General features: G+C 41.0%; 1 protein-coding gene across 4 annotated transcripts in view; it reads left to right on the forward strand.

Moving 5' to 3' along the window:
• The window catches only part of LOC132821793 (neprilysin-like), a 190,893-nt gene that overhangs the window by 83,129 nt on the left and 82,481 nt on the right, over positions 1-25,283 (forward strand). For all 4 annotated transcript variants that reach the window (XM_060834584.1, XM_060834587.1, XM_060834586.1 and 1 more), the window contains exons 5-8: positions 7,809-7,889; positions 7,969-8,064; positions 10,985-11,103; positions 11,544-11,609. In XM_060834584.1, the coding sequence (XP_060690567.1) occupies positions 7,809-7,889; positions 7,969-8,064; positions 10,985-11,103; positions 11,544-11,609 (362 nt within the window). The remainder of the gene's footprint in view (positions 1-7,808; positions 7,890-7,968; positions 8,065-10,984; positions 11,104-11,543; positions 11,610-25,283) is intronic.

Consider the following 25,283-nt stretch of genomic DNA (forward strand, 5'->3'; position numbering starts at 1 on the left):
ACTACTTCCCATCTGTCAAGGAACCTGAGTCTCTGGTGCTGTGAGGCCATAGCGCTAACAACTGAGCCACCATGCCACCCTTCTGTTGTGTTGATGGCAGAGCTTGGGCATAGATTCATACTCCGACTCATATCCATCCAATGCTATTTTGAAAGTGTCACCTCTAATTGTGTCAGCAATTTATGGCTTGTGGTAAAATCCATAATATACATATTATAGGTTTGAACCTGGATTTCAGAAAAGTGGAAGATGGACATGGGTCCCCAAGTTGTTACGTCCCCAACCAACCTAACCCCAGTGACACCCTGAACTAATTAAAAGGTCCAGGCACTATTAACATTTTTTTGGGAGTACATGCAATTCAGAGGCCATCACTTCCGGCCATTTGATTGGCTAGCAACTCTTATGGGTGGGTCTTCGATCCCCAACAAACAAAAGATTGACAGCCTTTGAGGTGTGTTGAGTGGCTCACCTCTTAACCTTTCCATGGGGCTATGGGCCACTCCCTCTGCTCCACTCTCAACAGCAAGCTCAACTCTCTATCTTTCATCAGTTTATCTAACCCACAATTATTCCATAGTGACAGAGCCCAGCTCTCCAGTGCCCTGCCCACACGTGAGACTGAAACTATCATTGATACTGCCGAGTTGCAGGACAAAGCCATTATTCACAAATCCCATCACTTGTAGGATAGCGATGGCGTCTGCACTGGCTTTCACAATGATTTTGCCATCATACTGGGCTCATGGCCCAATGAATTTCCAGTCACTATTTCAATGGCGCTCAATTGAGGATCTTCACTGTTTACAATGATTGCACTTGTGTCAGGAGCTCCTGTTATTAACGATTAACTCCAGAACTTGACACAGTCTTTTAAATGCTGCAACAACAACTGATTTCCATAGTAAGAGGTTTGCACTAAAATTTATCTTTGATGATGAGAATTTGCTGAGTCTACCCCAAAAATCCCCAGCAATGCTGCCATAATAACCAAAGGTCACAAGCATTACACATCATCTAAGAAATTCCTGGTCAAAGATCAGACAATAAAAACAATGTAATTATTTAAATATTTATCAGTTAAGGGTAGCATTGTCATGCTGAGTCAGTGGAATGGGTTCAGATTTCACTCCAAGGATTTGACCGTAAATAAAAGGTTGATGCCCTCTGTACAGTGTTGATGGAGTGCTGCTCTGTCAGAGGGGCATCTTATAGACAAGGTGGCAATCCAAGGTCTCATTCACCCTCTCAGTGTAAAACATTCATGAAGCAATTTCAAAGGCAAGCTCTTCCTGGTGTCCTGTAGCTATCCATCTCTCAAGCAATATCGTTAGAATGGATAAGATTATTGCTTATTTTGTTATTGTCTGTGGGATTTTGTTATGCACAAATTGGTTGCAGAGTTTTCTACAATAATGGTAATGTTAATGAAAGTACTTCATTGGTTATAAAGTGCTTTGGAAAAGATCAAGGATGTGAAAGTCACTATGAAATGCCATTTTCACAAATCTGCAAAACCCACAATAACAATGATTTGGAGATGCTGGTGTTGGACTGGGGTGTACAAAGTTAAAAATCACACAACACCAGGTTATAGTCCAACAGGTTTAATTGGAAGCACACTAGCTTTCAGAACGACGCTCCTTCATCAGACAATCACCTGATGAGTGAGCGTCTCTCCGAAAGCTAGTGTGCTTCCAATTAAACCTGTTGGACTATAACCGGGTGTTGTGTGATTTTTAACACAATAACAATGTTTGCTTTTTGGGCGTCCCACCTGGTGATGCCTACTGTATATGATTATCAGTGATAAGAGATGATCTCCATAAAAGGCACTTACCGCCCATGTTTGTCCCCTCAATTAAATGCAGAAAGACCATTCATGACTGTCAATTGAATTTCAACTAAATTAACAAATCTGGAATATAAAACTAGACTCAGACACAGTGGCAGTAATAACTGTCACTGGTTATCATATAAACTCACTTCATTCAAACATGTCCTTTGGGGATGGAAATCTCCCAAAATTATCCAATCTGGCCTCATGTGACTCCAAACTCGTAACAATGTGTTGACCCTTTAACTGCCCTCTGAAATTGTGTTGTAAATCATTCTACTCAAGACCAATTAGGGACAGGCAATATTGGTATTGCCGGCAATGCCCACATTCTGTGAAAGAATATATATTTTTTTAGAAATCTTCCTGCCACGCACACATACTAGGGCAGTGATGGGGAAATTATGAGGATCTCACCTGCCATCCTTCTTTTTCTCTTAATGAAATGCCCTGCTACCAAACATATCATGGAGGAGTGCATGAAATTCTATCCAACATTTCAAAATTGTTCACAAAGACTCCTTATCATGTGAACCTAATTACAATGTGGGCACATTATAAAAATTAGCTCCGAGATTAAGCTGCAAATCTATTAGAACAATATTTGAAATTGTGCATTGATGGCAATTTTACTTTCCTGTGTATTGTCACTTTTTTTTGTTGCTATGGGAACTACAAGTAGGCTGTGGAACCTTCTCTGTCCTCAATAGCTCAGTGCCTTTTTAATCTATGGAAATTGTGGCTGTAGCTGTGAGGCATTTGGAAGTACAGGTGATTAAAATGTCAAATTGCAATGAAGCTTTTGTTGGCATTGCAACCGTTGAAGCAGTGTGCTATTTGTGAAATGATCATCTTGAGCTTGAAGGTGTTTTTAAATAAAACAGCTGTTGAAATATTGCTGGCTTTTCCAGTAAAGGTCTGCCACTGGTGAGGAGTGCAGGTAAGCATACCATTAATTCAAAAGATCATCTTCAGCACCCAGTATTCAGCTTGCCAAATTTGCACAAGTGAGAAGGTTTGTGTGTTGATTTTAAGTAAATGATTAGTGTGGCCATTTTATGGCACACTGAAATTGTAAGCCTAGTGCTCCCATTTTAAGACAATTCGCATAGAATCATGGAATTTTACAGTATAGTAGGAGACTATTCAACCCCATCATGTCTTTTCCAGCTCCCAAAAGAGTTATCCAGGTAGTGCCACTCTCCAGCCCTATCTCTCTAGCCCTGTAAGTCCATCGCTTTCAAATATATATCCAGCTTTCCTTTGAAGCTTCCAATGGAATCCATCTCCACCATTCCCCCAGGCAGTGCATACCTACTCTTCACAACTCTCTGCATAAAGAGGTTTCTCCTCATCTCACTCCGAGTTCTCTTGCAGACAAGCGTGAAATTGCGATCCCTATTTTTTATTCATTAATTTGCTACATTCTGTGTCAACAGTGCCAAGTCCTAAAATATCTACTCCCATGTATAAAATTTTAAATTATCTATAATTCTATTTGGATTTGTACATTATGAGTGTAAAATGGGAAAATGGTAGGCTCTTGTTATGTTGGCAGTCAGCAAGGATTTACTACTAACACTGCTTCCTTGTAAAATTTTGACCTATATAGTGTTGGTAGCAAGTTCTGTTTCTGAAGGCATCCAAGGTGGTTAGTTCCAGCAGTGAAGAATGCACAATGTAAGTAGAATCTAGTCATACACTAATATTGAGCCCTGATGCTAGATCTCTATTGATTATTTAAGAGAGAGGGTGATTGGAGTTGACAGTTTTCTTCCAAGTTATGGTTTTCATTATCGTGTCCAATTAATCCTCCAGTTATTTAGCAAAGCTTCTTTAGGTATGTGTAATGGAAGTGTTATGCTATCTTATTATTATTAAGCATTTTGGGTTCTGATATAGATAGAATGAAGTATAGCTTTAATTAGGCTTGGTTTTCCATATTGTATGTTGTTCGGAAAGTTGTTTACATGCAGTTAGAAGTTAGTCAGGGCAGAACAAAAAAGTCTTCAGCAATTTAGAAGTTAGTAAGAGAAAGCTTCAGAAACAGAGGTGTTTAAGGTGTCACAGAGGAAGGCATCCAAAAAGACTTTTGATTGCACAAGTTTAAGGAATACATGTTAAGGGATAAGTGAGATGTGTTAGCAGTTTATTTAAAACCTCACAAAAACAAAATAACTACAGAACTTAGTGAACAGTAAATGTAAACATTTGTTGGAAAAACAAAACAAATATAGTTGTGGTAAATAAACAAAGAACATTAAAGTGGAAACAGAGTTACCCTTCACTGGGGTTTTGTGAGGGAACAAGGGTGAAATCTTTGTTTTTGCTATTTGTGATATGATGATTTCAAATAATTCTGACATAATAGAATATAGTTTACTTCTCCAGTTTTTTGTGTAATGAAGCCTGATTTCCTTTTGTTAAAAATACATTGGTACTGTCTTATGAATATGTTCAGTAACTGTCCAGGACAATAAACAAATTATAAGGAAGAGCTGTCATGGTGACAATGTCATTGGTCTAGTAATCCAAAAGTCCAGGTTAATGTTATCGGGATGTAGGTTTTGTCAGATTCTAGTCAATGGTAAGCCCCCGGATGTTGATAGTAGGGGAGTCAGAGTTGTAGTGCCATTGAATGTCAAGGGTTGGATTCTGTTTTGTTGGAAATAGACATTGGTTGCCATTTGTGTGGTGTGGATGTTAGTTACCACATATTAGATCAAGCCTGGATGTTGTCCAAGCCCTGCTGCATTTGCATACAGCCAGGTTCACTATGTGAGGACATGTGAATGGTTCTGCACATTGTACAATCATGAATGAATGCCCTCACCTCTGACGTTATGGTGGAGAGATGGTCATTGACAAAGCTGAGATAATTGGGCCTACGACACTATGAGGAAAACTTACAGTGATGTCCTGGAGCTGAGATACTTGAACTCCAATGATCACACCCAATTCTTTGTCCGAGGTATAACTTCAACGAACAGAAAGATTTCCCCCGATTTCCATTGACTTCAGATTTGCTGGAGCTCCCTGATTCTATGGTCATTCAACAGTCCTTTGATGTCAAGGGCAGTCACCTTCATTTCTCCGATTGCGTTTCACTCTTTCGTCCATGTTGGCGAAGGCTTTAATGAGGTCAGGAGCTGAGAGGCTCTAGCGGAACTGAACTGATGATCACTGAGGAGGTTATTGTTGAGATAGTACTTGACAGCATTGTCAATGGCACCTTCCATCACTGAGAGTAAGCTTTCTGTATTGCTGTGTAGATGGCAGTGTTGTAGCTGTTCTGGAATTGCTTGACTATTGTCAGCCAGTTCTGGAGAATAAGCTTTGATTATATTGACAAAATATTGTTAGGGCCCTTAGCCTTTGCAGTGTCCGGTGCCATCAGCTGTTTCTCGATATGCCATGGATGAAGACTGGTTTCTGTGATGCTGTGGACATCTGAAGGATGCCAAGATGGATCATCTATTTGGCTGTCTTCTGGCTAAAGAAAAAGCCTTATCCTTTTGCCAAGTGACTTTTCTTTATATATAATTATAGCCAATGAGTTTCAACAGATTAGCGACGTGTGGAATGCAATGACAAATGCAATTCTGAGGTATTTTGACATATTTGTTTACAGCTAAAGAAGGACTTTTGAAATTTGTTCATCACTGTTGTGAGGCAAGAAAACAGCAGTTAATTCTTCTCCAGAATATCCTACAGGTAATGATCAGATGAGGTATTGATTAGATCATTTTAGGGGTGCTGATTGAAGGATAAATATTAGCCCAGAATGCAAACCATAATTCCCTTGCTCTTCTTTGAAACAATGCTGTGGTGCTTTTTACAGATAGGGAATTAGTATAATGTCTCATTAGTCTGACAGCAGTAATTCTGCATGCTGCCAGTATTTGAACTTAGTGTGTCAGCCTGGCTTATGTGTTCTGCTTTCTGTTATTGGAATTGAACCAATGACCAATTCTGAGTGACCTATTTATTGAGCCATTGATGATACCAGGCGAATGACTTCAGTACGTTAGCCTAAACTGCGTATTTCAAACAACTTAATTTAATTTAACACCAAACATATTGCCATGTAAGAAATACCAATTATCTGTGAACCAGTGACTTCCAAGATATCTGTGATAGGTAATACTTTGCATCTGTGGTTGCAAAGTAGGGATTGACCTGAGAGGAATTGGAGTTGAAGGTCATTCTCTGTAACCTGTTAATTTATAGCCTGTTAGAGAGCTTGCATAGCTGGAACTGCTGACAAATTCCACATGTCAGCAGAGGTGAGTTTTAAACTGTCCTGATGTACTCTTGTAACTGCATCCAATGCTGGAATGCACTGATCGTGAGCTTTACTGTATTGCTGTTAAGCACATGTAGATTCATTGTTCTGCAACTAATATTTAGCGTGAAGATGGGCATTGGGAGGTCATGTTGCAACTGTACAGGACTTTGATTAGGTCACTTTTGCAATACTATGTGCAATTCTGGTCCCCCTGCTACAGGAAGGATGTTGTGAAATTTGAAAGGGTTCAGAAAAGATTTACAAGGATGTTGCCAGGGTTGGAAGATTTGAGCTATGGGGAGAAGTTAAATAAACTAGGGCTGTTTTCCCTGGACTGTCGGAAGCTGAGGGGTAACCTTATAGAGGTTTATAAAATCATGAGGAGCATGGATAGGATAAATAGACAAGGTATTTTCCCTGGGGTGGGAGAGACCAAAACTAGAGGGCATAGGTTTAAGCTGATGGGAAAGATTTGAAAGGGAGCTGAGAGACAACTTTTTTTTATGCAGTCGGTGATGTGTGTATGGAATGAGTTGCTAGAGGAAGTGTGGATGCTGGTACAATTACAACATTTAAAAGGTATCTGGATGGGTATATGAATAGGAAGGATTTAGAGGGATATGGGCCAAATGCTGGCAAGTGAGACTAGATTAATTTAGAATATCTGGTCGGCATGGACGAGTTAGACCAAAGGGTCTGTTTCTGTGCTGTACATCTCTATGACTCTATAAGTCTATGTCAGCAATGCAGTCCAGCTAACATTGTCAACTTTCCAAGATTGTCCTCCATTCTAACCATAATCCTATCACAGGGAATTAAACAGTAACCTACTGAAAACATTCTGTGGAGAATAATTGTGGCTGATTTAATTTCCATAAGATTTCTTCGGTTTCTAGGTTTTTAGTTAACAAAAAGAAATGGAAATGAAGGAGGAAAAGAAGCTGTTTGATTATTCAGGAAATGAGATCATAAGATTGAAGAATCTTCACTCCCCAATTGGACAGGGGTTGGCAGGGTATCATGATGATGGACCAGTTGGGTGTGCAGTATAGAAGTTTGAGACGTGGCAGAACAGTTTGGAGACCGTGTTCTAACATGTACAAGAATACATCCAACAAGAGTTGACAATTGCAACCCCACACTTGTGTTTGACTCTGCTTGTCCACTGGAGATTGACAGTTACATGACTCAAAAGGCAGTCATAAACTAGAGAAAGTAAGGTCTGCAGATGCTGGAGATCAGAGCTGAGAGTGTGGTGCTAGAAAAGCACACCAAACCAGGCAGCAAGTGAGGAGCAGGAGACTCGATGCTTCAGAATCCTGATGAAGGGCTTATGCTGGAAACATTGAATCTCCATTGATTTCCTGACAAACTCTGACCTAAAATACTTCAATAGAAGAGGCAGTCATAAAGAAAGTTGCCCATATAGTATCAGGAAGGGATGACAGAGCAAAGGAAGTTATGTAGATTTTGTTGCAGGCCATCCACTGAGTGATTAATGGAAAAAATAGGTTTGAAGTGCTGAATGGATTACTCTTCTTCCTATTGTTATTGTGATCATTGAGCTTGGGTGAAATAATTTCATATCATTGAGTGGTGATGGAAAAGTTCTCAGAGCGACTTGAGGAAAACATGTCTCTGTTGTCTTGCTGAAACTAATGACTTATTTTTCTTTGATTCCAGATGTCCTTGAGAAGCCAGACAATGGAGATCCTGAAGCGATCAAGAAAGCAAAGACGCTGTATAAATCGTGCACAAATCAAAGTGAGTGCCATTGGATAATCTATCCATTTTCATGTACGTCTTGATGTGTACTAATGTCTTTCCTTTATCTTTACTTCAGCTGCCATTGAAAGCAAAGGTGGGACACCACTAATTAGCATGATGACCGGTGTATTCGATTGGCCAGTCGCAATAGACAACTGGGACGAGAATTACAGTAAGATCAGAACATGGTTTTATAATGCTTGATGCACTTTTGCATTTCATTCAAATTGTTCAGTTGAAGAAAGGAAAGTCCACTAGTTAAGTTGAAAGCACAGGTTCCTCCTACAATGCGCAAAGAGCCAATGTGGCCCATTGAGCCTACTCTAACCCTCTGAAGAGCAAACCATTCCGACACCATCCCTGAGCCTATCCCTGTAATCCCACATTTACCATGGCTAATCCACCCCATCTGCGCAATCCTGAACATGAGGGGGCAATTTAACATAGCCAATTCACTTAACTTGTAAATATTTGGACTGTGGGAGGAAACTGGACCACCTGGTGGAAACCCATGGGGACATGGGGAGAATGTCTGCACATAGTCGCCTAAGGCTGGAATTGAATCTGGGTCCCTGGTGCTTAGGTAAAATTGCTAACCACTGAACCACTGTGTCTCTGTCACTGTCATGCATTAAACAATGTGCTCATGCCAGTTTTGCAAGTCCATTAATTGCAGCTCTCTGATGGAATCATTATAGTTTGCTGTGTGCATAGTTAATCAGGATTCTAAAATTGAAGATGTGGCATCCAAGTATGTAGACAATGCTAACATTGAGGGCCATATAATAAGGTGGAGAACTGCACCAATGCACAGAAAGGCTTCAAAAGGTTTCAGACCACACAAATCAATGGGAAACTAAGGTGGCCATTGCAAAGTGTGAGGTAATAGGTGGAGGCTGCTTAGCGCTTGGAAGCTAAGATTTTCAATGGAATAACAGGAAAAAGACACCAGGGAATCTGGATACATAAAAAGTAACAGCATGTTGTTAAGATCTTAACGATGTAGACCAATAGCTGTGAATGGCCCAGTTAGTAACGTATAGCAGAATTAATATCCAGTCCTCAACCAAATCCCTCCAACTCTCCACACAAATGTTTGGGAAAGGATGTCAATGCATTGGCAGCAGTTCAGAGATGGTTTACCAAGCTACCTGGAATGGATACATTGCCTTAAGAAGAATGATTGGACAGTGAAAACATACGTCCACTGGAGTTTAGAGAAGATGACTTATAATTATAGAATCACTCAGTATGGAAAAGGGCCTTCAGCCCATCGAGTCTCCACAACAAAAGCCTACTCTAAAAATCCAAAAGAATTATGGAAGCTGGAAATCAGAAACAAAAACAGAAACTCAGCACTGAAGTGTTATTGGTCCCAAAACATTAATTCTGATTTCTCTCAACAGATGCTAAGTTTTTTCCAAAAAGGACTCCAAATCCACCCTCCTCCTACTTTCCAGCACTTGGCCCATTGCCTTGAATGTGATGACATTTCACGCTGTTTGATTTCCTGCCTCAACTATTCTCCCAGGTAGTGCAGTCCAGATTCTTAGCACCCTCTAGGTTTATTTTTTAATTCACTTGTGGAATATGGGCATCATTGGGAAGACATCATTTATTGCCAATTCCTAGTTGCCCTTGAGAAGGCGATGGCGAGATGCAATACATGTGCTGTAGGTTGACAAATAATGCCATTAGGGAGTGAGTTCCAGAATTTTGACTCGGCAACAGTGAAGGAATGGCAACATTTTTCTAAAGTCAGGATGATAAGTGCTTTGGAGGGACACTTGCACCTACTACCCTGTCCTTCCAGGTGGAGGTGGTTGTGGGTTTGGAAGGTGCTGTCTGAGGAGCTTTGAACTTCTGCAGTGCATCTTGTCGATAGTACACACGGCTGCTCCTGAGAGTCAGCGGTGGATGGAGCGGATGTTTGTAGATGTGGAGCCAATCAAGTGGACTACTTTGCCCTGGATGGTATCATGTTTCTTGAGTATTGTTGGAGCTGCACCCATCCAGTCAAGTGGAGGGTATTCCGGCACACTCCTGACTTGTGCCTTGCAGATGGTAGACAGGATTTGGGGAGTCAGGAGGCGATTTACTCGTCATGGTATTCCCAGGCTCTGAGCTGGTCTTGTAGCCATTATTTATTTGGTGAGTCTAGTTGAGTTTTTGATCAATTGTAACTCAAGAATGTTGACAATGGGCGACTCAGTATTGGCATCACCATCAAATTTCAAGGGACAGTGGTTAGATTGTCTCTAATTGGAGATTAATTGTGTGGAATGAATGTGCTGGTGAAAACTTTTTCCTCAAAACCCCTCTAAACCTCCTACCTTTCACATTAAAGTTGTGATCCCTTGTTATTCAACCTCCAACATCAGCGAAAGCTGTTTCCTAGCCACCTCATCCATGCCCCTCATAATCTGTTACAACTTAATCAGATCCCCTCTCAGATTTCTCTGTTCTAAGATTTGATTAAATGGTTTGATTAAAATAGATGCAATCCTGAGAGGTCTTGACAAGGTGGATGTGGAGAAGGCATTTCCTCTTGTGGATGAAGTTAAAGTCATGGATCACTGTTGCAATACTAGGGTTTGCAAATTTAACACAGATCCGGGGAAGCTTTCCAAAGGGTCATGTGTCTGTGGAACTCTCTTCCTGAAAAGATGATGGAAGCAGAGTCTTTGGTATTTTTAAGGCACAACTGGATAGAGTTTTGATAAATGAAGAAGTCCGATTATCGGAGAAAAGAGGGAACATAGAGTAATCGGATGAACCATGATCTTATTGAATGGTGGTGCAGGTTTGAGGGGTGAAATGATCTACACCTGCTTGCAATTCATGCACAGATTAAGGTCATAAAATTGCTAAGTACTTGAGTGCATTTCTAAGAAAACTAAACATCTTCTAGGGGGAAAGTGTTACAGATGGGTACAACATTGATTGTTGACACACAGGCTGATGTAAAGTCCTGGCCTGCGAACCTCCTACAACCTGCTGAAGAATTTTTCATTTTGCATTGGACAAGGGAATATTCTTTGAAATAAAGGTTTTCCAGTTTGTCATCCTGTTTTGTATTTGCTTTCTCCTAGGTAAAAATTGGACACTTGAGACTGTCCTGTCAACATTGACTGCCAGATTTGGAAAGCGTGTCATCATAGACTTTTTTGTTGGGACAGATGACAAGAACTCCAATGTTTACATAATCCATGTATGTGACTTTGATAAAATTCTCTATTGCAAAACTGCCATTTTGATGCATTCTTTTACAAAATATTACTTTTATGCATAGCATGCACATTTCAAATTTCTTTTTGTCTGATTGAAAAAGTCACGCTGGGGTAGATTTTGTAAATGTATCCTCATTACAGACTGTAAGGAGGAAAGCTAAAAGAGATGAGGATTGAATGGATCATTGTTGGAATGAAAAGAAGAGGTGGGATGGGGGTGGGGGTCTATAATTCTACCAGCAGGTTCTGGAGATTCATTGCTTAATTCCTAATTCCCTGACCAGGCTAATTCACACATTGCCAGCAGCACATATTGTTAAAACAATATTACTTTGTCATTGATGTCTAGGTCAAGATTACACTTCAAAAATTTGTAATCGATGTAACATTAAATGTATTTTAACTTTTGGTGAATTAACAGATTGATCAACCCCACCTAGGCTTGCCTTCCCGGGATTACTTTGAATGCACTGGTGCTTATAAGGAGGTATGTAGTTTTTAAATTATGTTTCAAGTGGTTTTAAATCTTGAATATAGAGTATAACATGAATCATACATTAGGTTAGGGAAATGTTTGACAGAATAAATAAGAAGCAACTGTTTCCTTTGGCAAGAATGTATCAGAGAATTAAGATAATTGATCAATTAATAATGAGATAAATTTAGAGAGGTAAGAGGGAAATTTGCTTTGTGGTGCTTTAATTTGGAATGCATTGCCTGAAAATGGTGGTGGGAACAGAGTTGGAGGTAATTTTACAAAGAAATTGGACTGTGTGTGATGCAGAAAAGAGAAGTAAAGTTCAATGAATGGGTTTGCAACTTGAAAGACTGGGCAGAGAGGTGGTGAGCTAACTGGCCTCTTCATATGTTCTGTATTCCAAGAAGCTGGAATCAAACACACTTAACATCCAGTATCGCAAATCATATCTCACCACCTTGGTCACACTGAAACCTAATTGTATAGAGGCTAAGTCTTCAGACACATCAACCTTCTCAAGATTAGCTGATTAATTTTTCACTGCAAAAACTTAATAAAACAGTTGATGCTGTGTTTAGTTTTTGAAAGGCTATGGACTTATATAAATTAGGAGCAGGAGTAGGCTATTCCATCCCTCAAAATTGCTCTGCCCTTCAATAAGATCATGACTGATCTATTTACTCCACAATCCCACTAATGCTGTAAACATTTGAATCCCTTGCTTTTGAAGAATCTATCCACCTCTACCTGAAAGAAAAGGTTTCTATTGCCTTTTGAGGACGAGAATATCAGTATTAGAATTGCAGGTCCCTGAAGCACCAACCTTAAGATATTTTTAACCAATGTGTTCAGACACATGACTGGGAAAGGGGGGACTTTCAACTCTGGCCTACTGGCCCAGAGGTACAATGGTCAACCTTAACAGCTTCTCTTATTTCTGTTTCTTCTTATTGCCTTTGTGTGGAGACGCAGAAAATGGGGGAGATACTAAATGAGTATTTTGCATCAGTATTGACCGTGGAAAAAGATATGGAAGATATAGACTGTTGGGAAATAGATGGTGACATCTTGCAAAATGTCCAGATTACAAACCAGGAAGTGCTGGACGTATTGGAACGCATAAAGGTGGATAAGTCCCCAGGACCTGATCAGGTGTAGCCTAGAACTCTATGGGAAGCTAGGGAAGTGATTGCTGGGCCTCTTGCTGAGATATTTGTATCATCGATAGTCACAGGTGAGGTGCCAGAAGACGGGAGGTTGGCAAACATGGTGCCACTGTTTAAGAAGGGTGGTATGGACAAGCCAGGGAACTATAGACCAGTGACCCTGACCTCGGTGGTGGGCAAGTTGTTGGAGGGAACCCTGAGGGACAGGATGTACATGTATTTGGAAAGGCAAGGGCTGATTCAGGATAGTCAACATGGCTTTGTGCGTGGGAAATCATGCCTCACAAACTTGATGGAGTTTTTTGAAGAAGTAACAAAGAGGATTGAGGGCAGAGCAGTAAATGTGATCTATATGGACTTCAGTAAGACGTTCGACAAGGTTCCCCATGGGAGACTGATTAGCAAGGTTAGATCTCATGGAATACAGGGAGAACTAGCCATTTGGATACAGAACTGGCTCAAAGGTAGAAGACAGAGGGTGATGGTGGAGGGTTGTTTTTCAGACTGGAGGCCTGTGACCAGTGGAGTGTCACAAGGATCGATGCTGGGTCCTTGGCATTTTGTCATTTACATAAATGATTTGGATGCGAGCATAAGAGGTACAGTTAATAAGTTTGCAGTTGACACCAAAATTGGAAGTGTAGTGGACAGCCAAGAGGGTTACCTCAGATTACAACAGGATCTGGACCAGATGGGTCAATGGTCTGAGAAGTGGCAGATGGAGTTTAATTCAGATAAATGCAAGGTGCTGCATTTTAGGAAAGCAAATTTTAGCAGGACTTATACATTTAATGGTAAGGTCCTAAGGAGTGTTGCTGAACAAAGGGACCTTGAAGTGCAGGTTCATAGGTCCTTGAAAGTGGAGTCACAGGTAGATAGGATAGTGAAGAAGGCATTTGGTATGCTTTCCTTTATTGGTCAGAGTATTGAGCACAGGAGTGGGGAGGTCATGTTGCAGCAGTACAGGTCATTGGTTAGGCCACTGTTGGAATATTACATGCAATTCTGGTCTCCTTCCTATCTGAAAAACTTGAAACTTGAAAGGGTTCAGAAAAGATTTACAAGGATGTTGCCAAGATTGGAGGATGTGAGCTATAGGGAGAGGCTGAACAGGCTGGGTCTGTTTTCCCTGGAGCGTCGGAGGCTTTATAGAGATTTACAAAATTATGAGGGGCATGGATAGGGTAAATATGCAAAGTCTTTTACCTGGGGTCAGGGAATTGAGAACTAGAGGGCATAGGTTCGGGGTGAGAGGGGAAAGATATAAAAGGGATCTAAGGGGCAACTTTTTCACGCAGAGGGTGGTACGAGTATGGAATGAGCTGCCAGAGGAAGTGGTGGAGGCTAGTACAATTGCAACATTTAAGAGGCATTTGGATGGGTATATGAATAGGAAGGGTTTGGAGGGATATAGGCCGGGTGCCAGCAGGCGGGACTGGATCAGGTTATGATATCTGGTCGGCATGGATGGGTTGGACTAAAGGGTCTGTTTTTGTGCTGTACATCTCTATGACTCTATCTGGAGGCTAAAGACAGCAATAGGTTGCAGTTGGAGTGTAGTGTGCAAAAATGTGAGATTGTTCATTTTGGCAAGACCAATGACTGCAGAATTGTAAAGTGGAGAGGTATTGTAGTGCTTGAGTCAACAAACGCTAGCATGCAAGTGCAGCAAATTATCAAGAAGGTTGATGGAATTCGACCATTTATTACAACTGAATTGTACATAAAAGTAGGATGTTGAGCTTCAGTTATACAAGGGCTTTGGTGGGAAAATATCTGGTGCACTGTTTGCAGATTTGGTCTCCTTTCAGGAAGTATATAAGTACATGAATTTGGATGTTGTTTACCAGATTGATATCATGAATGAGCAGAATGTCTTATGAACAAGGATTGGGCAGACTGGGATTGTTTAAATGAGTGAGGGGTGAATTGATTGAAGAATGTAATATTGTAGAAGATGGTGACAATTGGGATCTAAAATGGATATTTCCTTCTGTGGTTAAGACCAGAGCTAAGGGACATGATTTAAAAGATATAGTCTAAGTTTTAGGACAAAAGTGAGGAAAATAATTTTCCCAGGGTGTTTTGCAACTTTGTAGATTTCTCCCTTTAAGCAGAGGATGGGGGGTGGGGGGGGCGGAGTTGGAGGGGCAATCATTAATTTTTCTTGAAGTGGAGGTGGATACATTCTTGTTGGGCAGGGAAATCAAGGGTGAGTTGGGAATGGAACATTCATGACATGAACAGATCAACAGTGGTCTGATTGAATGGCAGTGCAGGCTCGTGGAGCCAAATGCCTAAGTGTGCTCCTGATTTATGTTCCCACTCTATCCAGTGGGCTGGGATGAAAGGAGAATGCAGGGTGTGGTGGTGGAGAGCTTGTGATGAAAAGGAAGCAACGCCCTTTGCTCAGCCTCCAGTGTACCAGGATTCAGCTTCCCTGCTGTAGGTAAAATCCAGTGGTGGTGGAGGATGTCCTATTACTTAGCTGCTTCTGGGTCTCAGTTGGCCCAGAAGTGAGAGATCCCTGCTGTTAATATCACTGTGGGGACAGGGAATGGGGAGTAGGCAATGGGGATAGCATTAGTGTTATGGCACCCCCACCTTTATCTCTCAACTAATCTACCTCCTCTTCCACCCTTTGCTGGGTGGGGTGGGCAGTTACTGTAAAACTCTGGCCAACATTTTCAATGTTTAGTCTCATCAAGCCAACTTCTGCTCCAAGCTATAGCTGTTAAATTTTGGAACCAACTTTGATTTTTAAAAAAAAGGCACAGACTTACCATATGGATCTTTATTCCTTGAAATTAAGTTGACAGTCTTTGTTGATCACAAGCCTGTGAATCTGTTTTAATGAATGCAATTACTGGAGATCATTTGTTCTCTTTTTGCAGATGTAAGGATGTTTGGGCTTTAAACTCAGTGAGGCATTAGATTGTGAATGTGGCTGGTATTACACATTGATATGGATTTTATTACTAGGAAAGCATTTAACTTAATAATACCACAGTTAGTTCAGTATGTAACCTCGGGCCATCAAAAGCAATGCGTGTCTGTGGAGATTCTGAAATGTTTATTTAGTAAATCCATTGACTATTAGATTAGATTACTTACAGTGTGGAAACAGGCCCTTCGGCCCAACAAGTCCACACCGACCCGCCGAAGCGCAACCCACCCATACCCCTACATTTACCCCTTACCTAACACTACGGGCAATTTAGCATGGCCAATTCACCTAACCCGCACATCTTTGGACTGTGGGAGGAAACCGGAGCACCCGGAGGAAACCCACGCAAACACGGGGAGAACGTGCAAACTCCACACAGTCAGTCGCCTGAGTCGGGAAATGAACCCGGGTCTCAGGCGCTGTGAGGCAGCAGTGCTAACCACTGTGCCACCGTGCCGCCCACTAAAATATAAATGGCCAACAATTTCAGCTAGATTTCATACTTTTATAAAACAAATACAGAGAATTGTGGAGAAATTCAGCAGGTCTGGCAGCATCCTTTGGAGAGAGAAACAGAGTTAACAATTCGAGTCTAGCATGACTCTTTTTCTTGATCACTTCTTAATCATTTGCAAATTGTAACCTTATGGACATAGAATAGGCTGCTCCTGCTCCAATTTTGTATGTTTGTTGGAATTATTTTAACTTCTCACACACATGTCCAATATCTAACTCCCCACTCCCTATGTGTCTCAAAGATGATGATTCAATTCAGTAACTTTCCATAGGGAGCAACAGTTGGTCCCTCTCTCCGAAAAGTGGGCTCAAAAGTTTAAAAGACAAGGCTGATGTATTTGTCCACCTTCAACCAGCATGCCGAGGAGATCTCAGCCTCCCCAGCAATCCCAGTCTTCAGATAATTTGACTTGCTTCACATGATGTCAAGAAATGTCTGGAGACACTGAGTACTCAAATGCTATGGTCCAGATAACATCCTGGCAATGGTACTGAAGACTGAATAGTACTTTGTGTGGATTGTGCACATTCTCCACATGTCAATGTGACTTTCCTCTGGGTGCTCCAGTTTTCTCCCCACTCCAAAGCTGTGCACATTCGGTGGATTGGCCATGCTAAATTGCCCATGGTGTCTAGGGATGTGCAGTTTAGGTGGATTAGCCACAGTAAAAATTATATGCAGTGTTACAGAAATGGGGTGGGAGCTGGGTCTAGATGGGATGCTCCTTCCAAGAGGATCAGGACATACTCAAAGGGCCAAATTGCCTCTTTCTGCATTGACTTTTGCATTAAGAACTAGCTACACCCATGTATAAACATTTCCAGTAAAGCCACAACATTGGCATCTGCACAACAATATGGGAAAAATACTCAGGTATTCCTCTGTGCGACAAGAATGATAAATCCAACTCTGTCAATTACCAGTCCACAATCTACTCTCAATCGTAACTAAAGTGCTGGAAGGCATTGTCAATTATGCTATCAATCACCAATGAAAATTGTTCTGTTCGGACCTCTGCAACTTCTGAAGCTGGATGTCAGTGCTCCAAATGCTGTCATTGTGCTGGTCACCATGCACAGGCCCTCAGAGCATTTGCAGATTAGAAGAAACATTGCTTAATAGCAGCATTTACAATGTAATAACCTGTTCACTGTGGCTGAGTCTGGGCTCTCCCAGAACCATTCAGTTGCTGCCTCAATACAGCTTTAAGCCAAACATGGAGGAAAGAGCCGAATTTCAGATGTGAGGTGAGAGTGGCTGTTTTGGTTATTGAGGCACTATGTATCTGCATATGGTAAAGGATCCTAGCAGAACTGGAGACAATGAGAATCAGGGTGAATATTTCCCACTGGTTGGAGTCATACCTAGCACAAAGTAAGATGGGTATGGTTGTTGGACATTAGTCATCTCAGGTCAGATCGAGAATTGAAGGAACACCTCAGGCTATTATCTTTGACGTAAATGTCTTCATCTGCTGGATCAATAATCTTCCCTCCATCACAAATTCAGAAGAGGGACTGATGATTGCTCAATGTTCAACATGTCTTCAAATACTGAAACAAGCTGTGTCAACAGGAGACCTGGACAACACCCAGACTTGAGAAAATAAATAGCAAGTAACATTCATGCTATCATCTGGAGCAGTGACCATCTCCAATAACAGAGAATTAGCCATATTCTTCAAATTCAGTGGCATTGCTATTGTTGAATACCAAATGTCAACTTCCTACCATTACTTAGAAACTGAACTCTTTTGTGGCTCGAAAAGCAGATCAAATGTGAGCAATCTTTAAACAAGTAACTCACTTCCTTTCTCCCCTGTGTCTGTCCACTATCTACAAGGCATATGTCAGAAGTGTGATGGATTACTCCCTTTGTGTCTGGATGTGCCTGCTCTAACAACGTCCAAGAAGCTTGACTTCAAATGGGACAAAATAGCTCACTTGATTTTGTACCCTATTCACTACCTTCACCATTCACTCCCTTCACCACTTGTGTCATTTATAAGTGGACTGCAGTAACTCACTAAGGGTCCTCTGATAGCACCTTCCAATCCCATCATCTCTAGCACCTAGGAGAACAAGAGCAGCTGCTGCATGGCAACACCGGAAGAAACATCAAAGAAGCGCTTCGCAGGAGGCTCCGGAGCACTGATGATGTCGCCTAGCCAGGGGACGAAATGTTTGCAACAAAAACTTCCAGCTCGGCGAACAGAACCACAACAACGAGCACCCGAGCTACAAATCTTCGCACAAACCTTGAACTATTTGTTTTGTTGTACAGCTTATCCTCCAGTGTAAATATTCAGTCGGTCAACATGAAGTTGGTCATCAACATTATCATATAGCATCATGCACTGGAGATTATTGGAGGTGGGAGATATCTCCATTTTAAACATTTCTTTCTTTGTTATTGTAATAACTCTGCTAAGCTAAATAAGATAAAGGCAGTGATACATCTGTAAAGTAGCAAACCAGAAAATGTGCAAACACATGGTAATTTTTCCGACAGTGGCTTCAGGCCTTTAAATGGTGGTCACCTTTGATCCCAATAAAAGCTGATAATGGGTTACATAGATGCACTTTCCAGCTGTACCTGTGAACAAGTTCATCCTTGGTATTGAAGCTACCAAGGCAATTAAGACAGTTGTTTCACTGTGGCAGAGTCCATATTATGAGTGTCCACAAGTTGAAAATGAGATGGCTAGGAAAGTGAAATGCTTAGATTAGATTACGTACAGTATGGAAACAGGCCCTTCGGCCCAACAAGTCCACGCCGAACCGCCGAAGCGCAACCCACCCATACCCCTACATTTACCCCCTACCTAACACTACAGGCAATTTAGCATGGCCAATTCACCTGACTTGCACATCTTTGGACTGTGGGAGGAAACCGGAGCACAGAGAAAAATCATGCAAACACAGGGAGAATGTGCAAACTCCACACAGTCAACCGCCTGAGGTGGGAATTGAACCCAGGGGTCTGGCGCTGTGAGGCAGCAGTGCTAACCACTGTGAACACAGATGGGACTTCTTGACCCAAGGTTAAAGCAAATTGGGGTGTACGTAACCTGTGCATAATAATACAAGAAATAAGAACAAGATTAGGATGTATGGTACCTCAGGTCTGTTCTACCATTCAGTCCGATTGTCATTCGGTAGTACGGAGCATGAGTATTGCTGGAAAAAAAAGTTCTATTGAAGCTTTTTGTCTTGCAGTCAGCAGAACAATTTTGTAAGAAAAGATATTGTGAAGGGATTTAACAATTGAGAGGAAGTGCTCATTACTTGGCAAGTGTATTCTGACTGGCAGAAGCATTGCCATGGAGAATGCATCAGTTAGCAATGACTGACAGCTAACTCACAAACCTTGTTTAAATTCTGTAGAAGGCAGAATGACTCTGATGGTTCTGATTCCATGACATATGAATTGGAAAATGGTTGTCACCGATTTTGTTACATGTATACAGGCACAGTGTGTGTACATGTTCTTTCTGTCTACAAAGGAGCCTATTTATTAATATATGTAGCTTCCAGTATGTGTAAGTATGCCATACTGTGATCCTAGTTGAGTTAAAAAATGTGGTGCTGGAAAAACGCAGCAGGCCAGGCAGCATCAGAAGAGCAGGAGAATCGATGTTTTGGGGCATAAGCCCTTCTTCAGGAATCTTCTGCTCCTCGGATGCTGCCTGGCCTGCTGTGTTTTTCCAGCACCACATTTTTCAACTCTGGTACCCAGCATCTGCAGTCTCACTTTCTCCCTGTGATCCTAGTTGACAACTGTAAGTTGATTCTCAGCATAATTCTTCATGCACTCAGCATGATGTAGCAGATGGTGGACCATTGCAAAATCACATCAAATATTGGACATGGTGTTTGCAAGTTTTGCGAGTGCTAGCTGGCTGAGTATAGTCAGTACCTGACTTCTTGCAAACAACCAAAGTGATATGGCTGTTTAACATGATCTGCTGCTCCTTTGAACATATGGCCTGGATGCCTAACATCACACAGGCTTTTGAAAATCACGATGCTCGTCATTTTGTAATTTGATTGGCAGCTCAAGATGTTTTGTTTTTAAGAGAATTTCAATGCAGTTATATTTAATAAATGAGTTTTTTATGAAATAATGATTTGTTAAAGGACAATTAAGAAGTTATCTCATCATGTGTCCTAAATCTTACCAGTGCTAGATACAGGGTGAGTTGGTATTGTTGGTATAAAGGACAAAAGGATGCAGTTGTTGTCTGTTAATATTGTCTGAGTTGCTAATAAATTAGCATAAGGGCCATGGTTACTGGTTACAGGTGTGTAGGTTGGCGTGAAAGTTTGAGTTGCTATGTGGATGGGTACACAGACATCAGAAGGGCCGAGCGAGCTGAGTGGAGAGAAAAAGGTGACATTGTTTGGCATAAATGGAGCACAGGCAGCATGAAGAGTGAAAGAGGAGATGGGAGGGCTGAGTTTTTATTTACAGTTTTGGCTTTTTTGCTATATACATGGCCAGGTGCACCAAGGCAGGCCTTCCACCCAGTCCACCACCTCAAACAGAAGCTCCTGCACTATTTGCAGTCCAACTTCCACAGCTTCTGAATAACCTGGATCAACTCACCTTCCAATAAACGATAGCCCCCTTCACCTCTACCAGCCCCAAATGTAAACCCCAACCTCTTGGATAGAGAAGGGAAAAGGTGGCATCATGGTAAGTTCGGTTGTAGTTTATATGATCTCAGCAGCTTTTCCTTCTTCATCTATGAAGATACCTCCACACGATAAGAAGTGACACTTCCCAGCTGGGCTTGACCCAAGTGCATCTGTTCAGTTGTTTCATCTTGGTTCCACGACACTAGTCAAAGATGTGCAGGCGACCAAACCCACTAGAGAAATGGACAGGTTGACCATTTGCTTTGTTATCGTGAAACTTGCCGCATGCTTTGTCAGGGATGCCTGAGCATAGATCAGCTGTGTTTATACTTCAGTCACATAGGAGTCATTGATACTGTTGCACTGTTGGAAATCTTAAGAAGGCAATAGAAAAATATTTTGCATTTATACAGCACTTATCACAAAACACAGAATATCCTAAAGCATTTTCCAAACACTGGTGTATTGTTGCAATTGAAATCACTGTAATGGTACAGGTAGATAAACACCACTACAGAACAGCCTCAATTATCCGAACCAAGTTGGGCAGGGAGCATTTTGTTCGGATAACTGATTGTTCAGATAACTGATCTGATCACAAACAAAGGAAGCGTTTATAGGACCTTGAGATATTGTTGCAACAATCTGGAATTTGGATAATTGATGTTTGGATAACTGAGGTTATTCTGAATTGCAAATGTAACCGTATTATTTATTTGGCGGGTGGGGAGAAGATGGAGAGACAAAACAGATAATTATAGTCCAGTCAGCCTAACATCAGTAATGGAAAAATGTTGCAGTGTATTATAAAAGATTTAGAAAGTATTCACGGATTTGAACAAATCCACTGGAGTTTTTTTGAGGATGTAACTCATAAAATAGGTAAAGGAAAACCAGCGGATGTGATGGATATGGATTTTCAAAAGAGGTTTAATAATATCCCACATAAGAGGTTAGTGGCCAAACTTAAAGGACATGAGATTAGGTATAGTACATTGGCATGGATTGAAAATTGGTTGAGACAGGAAACAGAGAGGGAATAAAGTGGTCTCTTTGCAGGAGATAGTCAGTGACTAGTGGGTACTCAAGAATCAGTGCTTGAGCTCCAGCTATTCACAGTATATGTAAATAACCTGGATAAAGGAATCAAATACAACATTTCCAAGTTTGGGCAAGATAGTAAGTTGTAAGGAGAATGCAATGAGGCTTCAAGGTGATTTTGACAAGTTGAGTGAGTGGAAAAACACATGACAGATGCAATACATTGTGGTTAAATATGAAGTTATACAGTTCACTGTGAAGAATATTATGTCAAATAGTGATATTTGTGAAATATGAATGTACAAGGTGATCTGGGTATCCTTGTACACTAATCAATGAAAGCAGACAGGCAAATATAACAGGCAATCAGGAGAACAAATGGCATTTTGGGTTTTATTGCCAGTGGATTTGAGTAGGAGTGTCTTGCTGCAGTTACGCAGGACTTCGGTGAGACCACACCTGGAATATTACATTCCATTATGGTCTCCTTATCTAAGAAAGAATATATCCACTGTGAACAGAGTGCAATATCAGATTATCTACTGTGGTAGGAAGTAGAATCCCCTGAAGTGACATTGGTTCAACTGTGACTATATTCACTGGAGTTTAAAAGGATGTGAGGGGATCTGAACAGATGAAGTTCTATAAAAGCTGGACAGACTAGATGCAACTAGTCTTTCCCTAGTTGAGGAGTCTAGAACCAGGGATCACAATCCCAGGACATGAAGTAGTCCTTTTAGGACTGAGGTGAGGAAAACTTTCTTCACTCAGAGTAGTGAACCAATGGAAGTCTCAACCACAGAAGACTGTGGAGGCCAAGTTGCTGACTATATTCAAGAAGAGTTTGGTACATTTTTAGATATTAAAGGTTTTAAGGGATGTAGGGAGAAAGCAGGAACATGGCATTGAGGTAAAGGATCAGCCATAATTATATTGAATGATAGAGCAGGCTTGAAGGGCCGAATAGCCCACTCCTGCTCCAAGTTTCTATCTTTCAATTTATCAGTTAAAACACAACACATTCCCCAAATAGCGGTGTAACAGCGGATAATAATCTGTTTCAGTGATTTGATTGGCTGATAATTATTGGACATACTTTCTGCTCTTCTTCAAACCATGGCATGGGATATTTTGCATTCGGAGTCGAAGAGTGTGATGCTGGAAAAGCACAGCCGATCAAGCAGCATCCGAGGACTAGAAGAATCGATGTTTTAAGCATAAGCTCTTCCTCAGAATCCTGATGAAAAGCTTATGCTAGCAACATCGATTCTTTTGTTCCTCAGAAGCTGCCTGACTGGTTGTGGTTTTCCAGCACCACACTCTTTTACTCTGATTTCCAGCATCTGCAGTGCTCACTTTCCCCATATTTTACATTCACCTGAGAGGACAGATAGAAACAGAGATCGACATTTGGCACCTTCAGCAATGCAGCACTGCCTCAGCACTACATTAGGGCGTCAGTCTATATTACATGTTCATTATTTTGCAGTCAGAGACGAACAACCTTCTGCAGTAGTCAGAGGAATGGTCCATGTTCTTTCTTTTCTGTGCTTTTTGCTATCTGAAACCATATAGGCACCTGATTCAGTGCCTGTTGAGGTTATTTAATCTTTCAAATGATATGGTTCCTAGAGAAGGTTAAGCTAATTTTTTTTTGTAGTAATAATGCTGCTAATAATTGACTCTGTTTCCTCTTATCACTAAGTTTTTGCTGATGATCATGCTCAGTAATTAGGATGCATAAGTTCATAGGCAGTGCAGACATTTGCCAATTTTGAAGTGGTCCTTCATTCTTTGATTGTTGACAGGCAGCAATAACCACGATGGTAAGCATGGTGTTGTATTCTAACAAAGCAGGTCCAGGGAGCAATTCCATAGGTCTCTCTTTTTGAAGGGGTCTTGCATTTTCTCTACAGCATCCTCCCCTAGAGTGTAAGTTATGTTATGACTTCAAAGATTCCATGTTTACTTTTACCCAAGGCTGCTACCTTTCCCAGTGCAGTCTTTTCCAATACGTAAGACATGTAATTGGCACTCCAGATGAGTCTAATTTTCCAGCAAAACAAATGAGCAACAGACAGTTAGTATTGGACTGTCTTCTCAAAACTCATATATGCAGCTCTTATGCAGATGAACTATAAGCTATCTTTTTGACATGGTCAGATGAAAAGCAGGTTTGTGAACATTTTTTTTGATCACTGTGGCTGCATTTGCTTCCTTGGCTAGTCGATGGTGGTAAATCTTAAGTGGATATTCACAAGTGAATTTTATTTACCAATATGTAAAACATTCCGAACCAAGTTAGTATATAATGTCACCATAGCCACATCTGCAGCTAGTTAGCTGTTTCCATTGGATCACATTATTCGAATCTGAGTGTGTTTGAGGTTGTTTTGTTTCAAACTATCTGAAATGATGTGGTTTTAGAGTCACAAGCAGAAATAGAGAATAAGTCATAAAGTCTATTTCCACTTAGGAGTTTGTTTCACAATTTAGTTAGGTCATCACAAATATATCTCCCTGTCTTGATTCCCTGACACTTAAAGCTTCTCCTTAATAAAAAAGTTCAACTTAGAAGGTATATGGATTCAGCAACCAATGATTTTAGAAGGCAAATTGCCACGAGAAGCGGAAAAAATTGAAAGAAGCAGTCTTGGACGATATTCATAACCCGTTGTCAATGAAAAAGGCACACATAAAGGACTTTGTGCATAACTTGTTTGGACAGAACCTGGAATTCCATCCTTATCAGGATTGTGGCTCTCCCTATAATGCATGGAATGGAGCTGTTCAATAAGGTATCTTGCTACCACCTTCTCAACGGCAAGTAGAGACAGGCAATAAAACCTGGCCCAGCCAGCAACATCCTATGAGTGGATTAACAGTAAGACTGCCAATCTCTGCGGTGCTCCCCTTGGCAATGCCCTGGCCAATCAAAAGCCTAGCTCCATGTTCTGAGGTTAATCAGCAAATTATTATTGACAGTTATTGGACCCAACTGGATCACCATACTAACCATGGTCCCACCAATCAGCACTCTCTTCTCATGCTATTTAAATTAATATTTCTTTTCAAGGTTTTGTTTCTCAGTCATGATACATGCAAGATGAAAAGCGTTGCATTTTTCTCTTTTTAACAAAGTTCAAGTTCTGTATTTCCAAGGAATGATGAGATACAATCAGAACTTAACTGATCTTATTACAACAACTACCTCCACATGAAGCTCCTTCTACTAGCCTCGTCTCACCTTGTCAATATGGCCTTCTATTTCTTTCTCTCACAAGAATCAGAAGTACAGTATCAACATTTTTACGTGACACCAAACTAAGGGGTACTGGTTATTACTGAGGAAGGCAGCAATAAAATCCAAGA

This window comes from Hemiscyllium ocellatum, chromosome 13 (assembly GCF_020745735.1).
Source record: "Hemiscyllium ocellatum isolate sHemOce1 chromosome 13, sHemOce1.pat.X.cur, whole genome shotgun sequence".
Taxonomy (NCBI): domain Eukaryota; kingdom Metazoa; phylum Chordata; class Chondrichthyes; order Orectolobiformes; family Hemiscylliidae; genus Hemiscyllium; species Hemiscyllium ocellatum.